The following is a 6187-nucleotide window of genomic DNA, read 5'->3' on the forward strand; positions in this document are numbered from 1 at the left end:
ATTATTAATAATCTATGCATTGTTTCCATTTATTATTATTATTGTAACTATTTTTTTTTTCTGCTATTACTATATTGTAACTATAATTTTTGTTTTATTCTTTCTCTCTCACATTAATCTATTCTTTTATGTTTTTAGTCTACTTATAATTATGTTTAATATTTAAATTTCTATATTAAGAACTCATCACCTTCAATACAAGCACAGCTTATAGAAGGTGAGCAGACGATATCTACTATAATTATATTTTCAAATGTATTAATTGTTTGTTTGTAAATCAAATCAATAAATAAATAAGTGTACATGTTGTAAGTGACATTTTTGTAATTGTTCAGGAGAACGATAATTGTGATTTTATTTCACACAGATTACATGCACTACAACAAACGCGCCGACCTCTAACAGACTAAATATTTACTATACACTTACAACATTTGTACACAATATGTAGAAAGTTGTTAACTAGACAACCGTGCAAAAAACTCATTTTTCAGAATTTTGCACTTACAACATGTGTACACTATGCCATCGAATTATTATAGTACATTAATATCTTACTTTCATAAACACTTACTTTCACCGCACTCATTTTAATTACGCTAAAAACCTGTAGCTTAGATAATACTGATAACATGATAATTAGGTTTTATATTCTGCTATTCATGTTATTCAAAAGTTGATGATGCATACTCAGTTTTCTTAATCAATGTCGAGATCAATGTTAATTTTTATAACCAGTAACTAATAGAATTATTTATTGCTAATTTGTCCAAAAAAATTTAGATTGTAATATTAGCTCAATAGTTTTAAAAAAGAATAATGTTACCTATACAAATGTGTACTGTATTTATGTTATGCATATTGAAAAACATCCTATTTTGTTTTAGTCTAATCCAACAGTTCGTCCAGTCAATCCATTTGATCCACGTTGGGATGCTCAATTATTGCATAGGGCTATGGATTGGACACATGAGTACACTATTCAGATAATAGAAGTCTTGGCCAATAGAGTTTATTCTCAAAGACAGGAAATTGCCATTCAATTCAAGAGTATGTTTGGGAAAGTAAGTAGTACATAATGTTTGTTAGACTTATGACATGCTGTGACTCTTAATTTCATAATTATTAATTTTGTAGTATTAATTATTAGTTTGATAAATAAAATATTGTTTTACAATTTTAGGATTTAATATCCGAATTGATAATGCAACTCGATGGATATTATAATATGAGAAAAATAATTTTAGGACTCATGACACCTACTTGTGAATTTCTTGCTAAAGAAGTTCATGATGCTCTAACTAGTCCCATTGATGAAAAAATAATAATTGAAATCATATGCACTGCTTCTAATGCTGAGTTCAATAACATAAAAATGGCATACAATAATTGTAAATTAAATTAATTTTATATTAAAATGTTTGGTATTAGTATATAATATTAATTATTATATTTTTTTTCTAGTATTTGGAAATGATTTAGAAAAAGAGCTTATGGAAAAAAAATCAGGAAGTTTCCGAAGATTATTGGTGTCACTATTTCAGGTTTGTTTTTTCTTTAGCACTATTCTTTGATGATAATATAATTTTACTTTTATTTGTATAGGGACGACGCAATGAAAATACATTTGTTGATGTTGCATCTACACAAGCTGATGCACAAAACTTGTTACAAGCTTGTATATTATTTCATTAATTTATTTTAAAAAAATGTAAAAAACAACAGTGTATTTTTAAGTTATTTTAACTTGATAGATGAACTACAATCTGGAACAGATGACTCTACATTCAACATGATCTTGTGTAGTCGTAGTTTCTGTCAATTACAACAAGTATTTTTAGAATATCGTCGTCTAACTGGAAAAGATTTTGAAGATGTTATCAACAGTGAAGAATTTGTGAATATTAGATTAGTTGGTAAGAACTTGAAATTTTCTAATTAAACTATTTGTATATAAACTGTTATATTATTGTTGTACAGTACAAACCGTAAGAGACAAAATTGCATACTTCGCCAACCAATTGATGTTTGCTAGCAGGCCTTGTTTTGGCTATGATGAAAGACCGTTGCTTCGTATAATTGCAACTCGTTGGGAAATGGATATGGTTGAAATTAAAAATGCTTACATGTCGATGTATGGGATATCTTTGGCGGATGATATTGGGGTAGGCATAATATTTTATCTAATAAATAAATAAATTATATATGTTACGGTGAATGTCAAAAATTACCTAGCACTATACAAATTTATGTAAATGATATGTAATATACGTAAGTGGCAATGCATTATGGTCAATGTTGTAATTAGGTATTATTTTATTATTTACGTCAATTCCCAACTCCTATTGGACGTTGTCGTAAACTATACATTTATTTGAGACGGGTCACTGTCAGTTATCTATTCGCGCGTGTTAGTACTTATTATATTAATATCAACAATAGTTACCCGGGTAAACCATAGTAATATTAATATGTGGCCAAGTTAAATAATATTGTGGTTATCTAATTTATTTTATAGGATTATTTTCCCAAGTATCGTAGCTATTTCAGTATCATTGACTTTAATTAGGTAAAGAGAAAGGCATTCTTAAACATTTGTATACTTGTAAACAACTTTTCGTTGACAAGAAATCTGTGAATAATGAAATGGATATAACACTGAGAGAAGCTACAGGTTTTAGTACCTAGTATCTCTGGATCACAAAGTTACAAAATGTTCTGTTACAAACACATAAGTGCAGAACAAATAAATGCATTTGTTGATCAGCGGAAATGTTGTATTACTCAAAATGCCAAAATAAATAATAAATATAATATAATTTAATAATAAGATCAATAATTTATAACTGTAATTAAATAAATTAGTACCTATGTATTTTCAGTCACTTACATAATTGACAATCAGTCAATGGCTAATTGTTATTGGTGTCTAATTAATGGCTAAAATGTTAATATTTGGTCATTGAAGTAAAACTGTTTTACTTTATTTTGTAATTTACAACAATAAATGATTATCTTGGAAACTGACGTTATTGTCCAGAAGTTGAGGAAAATAACCTAGCAACTTGGCCATTAACGTTAATGACGTAAATGTCCAATTTTCGTCATTGACCATAACGTGTATATTAGTCATATTATGAAGTAAGGGTGTGGAATTATTAAATTGCATGATAACTTTTTTTTATTTGTTAATAACTAATCTTAAAAAAAAACCCAAGCAAAAACAAAGATAATGTTCTTACCTTAAAGTTTGATAATAAGTCAACCCGGGTAAATTCACTCTATTATTAAAGGGGCTGGAGCGTGATTTATTTTCGGTGAAAACATAGCTCACAACTTCAATCACTACGCCCAATATAATGTTCCGATATTAATTTTGAAAGCAAATTTGAATTTGTCACTAAATTATCTATGCTTTGACAATTTCATTTTACTGATTTTCATTTTTTTTTACTCAGAAATTTACTAACAAAAAGAGTAAAAATAGAACATATTCATAATTCAAATTTAAATACATTGATATAGAATATGAAAAATGTACGACAGTTAAAGCATAGTAAATTTAGAGGAGAATTCAAATCTGCTTTCAAAATTAAAATTGGAACATCCTACTGAGCGTAGTGATTGAAGTCAGAGGTATTATTTTTGGAAAAAAAAATGTTTGTCGTTTTATAAAGCAATAAATGGTGACATGTGCATGCGCGTAGGTAAAATTACAGACGTACATCCCGGTCACTATGATGCCCTTATAAAACGTGATCAGTACTACGAATTACGCAAACTAATGTTCATTTACTTTCAACTCATACACAAGACCCAGATAAACAGAAATATAAAATGCCTAGTTTTTACTCCTTAGAATTGAATACGCTCCAGCCCCCTTAAAGCTTATTACATAAACTGGAACTGCTGAAAACAGATAATATCATATTATTATGCTATATTGTATGTTTGTAAGAAGATGACAACATAGTATGCGAGTGTTTAGTGGCATACTATTAAGTATTACTTATTAATAATAATAAAAAAAAGAAATCCCAGTCCTTAAGTAAAATGTTTTTTTTTAAACTTATAGCCCTTAAAGTATCTACTTTATTTTACTTTTTTATATTTATCCCTCGTAACACATACCTAATATTTTATCAGTAATGAAAGAAAATGTATCTTAATTTTTATTTCAAATAGGTTTAATATTTTTATTTATTTTTGTTATTCTGGAGATGGAATTTTTGAAATGTCATGTTTTAAATAAACATCAATTTTATAATTTTATAAATGTGAAAAACAATAAAATTCATTTTTTTAATTTTATATTTCTAGATAGGTACATAAATTTAATAAAGTTACCCACCCATAAGATTACATAGATAATAATCTTACCTTTAAATTTAAAAGAGGTCATTTCACTCTAATTTTTAAACTAACTGAGCTAAATATCTCTGAGTGTCAATTTGGTTTGTTACGCACTTATAAAACAGATACAACAAATATCGGAGGAAAGTCTTCTCAATATAGATTTATAGGTAATAATAAAACATTACGATATAGATTTTAAAATAAATATTAAATACCTAACAATTTTTTTAAAGTTAACTCAAATTTAAGTACCTATCCAAAAGACAATAGAATTTAAGTATCAATAATTAATCAATGTAATCGATACCAGTTTTAAAAGAATGTTAGATAATTTTAGCATAGATTAAATAACACTATAAATTACAATGCTAAACCAATAATGTATCGCTCATTATTTTAATTTGGATATGGCACTCTTGTGATGCATAATAGCAAGAGGAGGTGAGAAAAAAGTACTTATCTACTTGTATCCTCCCTTTATATTGTGTCAAATCCAAGTTAAAATAATGAGCTATAAATGATTGCATTGGTGTTGCTTATCTATAATGTAATATTTTAATCCACGACAAAAGTTATCTAACATTCTTTTGAATTTGTTATAGATTTTAGAGGTAAACAGCTTAACTTTATTGAACTAAACTATAAAAAGTAACTTTTAGTGCTCTGTCCTATTAATCGTTGTTTTTTTTAATGAATCATCAAATTTTGTGATTGGCCGTGTAAGATAAACTAGAAATTAAATATTTTCAAGATTTTTACCATTAAATATTCATAGATCGATAACAAAGTCATTTTTTTATAATTAGAAAACTATTGACAACATAATATTATATAATACCTAATTTAAAATTGTTTTTGTTTTATTTAATCGAATCAACAGTCAGATATTACAGTGAGCTGCTGTTCGAGTAGTGAATGAAAAAGAAGTCAGCTCTAATGATTGATTGCTGAATTAATCAATAATTAATTAATTAATCAACTAATATTTAACACTTGGTTTGCTTGAATTTATTTTAACCTAAGTCTGAAATTGTTGATTTTTCACACATCCATTAGAAATTGTTGTAAAAAAAAACTTATCTATTTCTTTAAAATATTTAATTACTTTGTGTATATTTTTGGTGTCTACAGAAAATCTAATTTTTTTTATTGATAAATTTAATGTTGCAGGACGACTTTACATTATGTGAATACAAAAGAAGTCTCAAGGTACTAGTTAGAGACAGAAAATAATAATATTCATACAATCTTATTATACAGTGCCTTATTTATATAATCATTAAAACATTTTACTCCTATCGCATTATTTAATTTTAAAATCTAAAATTGATATTTACTATTTTCATTTTTCCATTTGCATTTAATATTAATATTGTAAACAAATATAATTTTACTCATTCTTAAAGCAAAACTTAAATTATGATAATAAATTAAATTTCATAATTTATTTATTCTTTTTTCTCTAATGGAATCATATAAATGTTGGTATTTGATAGTTAAATACTTTGGGCATGGGTATTTTAAGAATAATGGTTATTTTTAATGTTACATAAATACATAATACATTATGAACATTTCTATTTTAAACATTTAAACTCGCTTTGTCAAATTAATATATATTAATATTCATTGACAATTTTTTTAATTTCTTTTTTAGAAGATGTGTTAGTATTTTCTATATTTTTCTATGTTGTGAATTTTTTAATTTTCTTAATTTAATTTTAATTAAGTTAATTTTTTAATTTCTACCAAAATTAAAATTATTTTCCAAATCTGGTCGATATTTTATATTAATTAAAACTAATTATATAAAAAATTATATTATGTATTA

General features: G+C 25.8%; 1 protein-coding gene across 1 annotated transcript in view; it reads left to right on the top strand.

The window, feature by feature from the left end:
• LOC100166166 (annexin B9-like) overlaps window positions 1-5611 on the top strand; it is an 11145-nt gene extending 5534 nt beyond the window's left edge. Inside the window, exons 2-8 of the mRNA XM_008185334.3 lie at window positions 888-1064; window positions 1184-1391; window positions 1465-1544; window positions 1606-1678; window positions 1755-1916; window positions 1981-2165; window positions 5527-5611. Of these exons, the coding sequence (XP_008183556.2) occupies window positions 888-1064; window positions 1184-1391; window positions 1465-1544; window positions 1606-1678; window positions 1755-1916; window positions 1981-2165; window positions 5527-5589 (948 nt within the window). The 3' untranslated portion in view covers window positions 5590-5611. The remainder of the gene's footprint in view (window positions 1-887; window positions 1065-1183; window positions 1392-1464; window positions 1545-1605; window positions 1679-1754; window positions 1917-1980; window positions 2166-5526) is intronic.
• Window positions 5612-6187: the final 576 nt, after the last annotated feature.

This window comes from Acyrthosiphon pisum, chromosome X (assembly GCF_005508785.2).
Source record: "Acyrthosiphon pisum isolate AL4f chromosome X, pea_aphid_22Mar2018_4r6ur, whole genome shotgun sequence".
In the NCBI taxonomy this organism is placed as follows: domain Eukaryota; kingdom Metazoa; phylum Arthropoda; class Insecta; order Hemiptera; family Aphididae; genus Acyrthosiphon; species Acyrthosiphon pisum.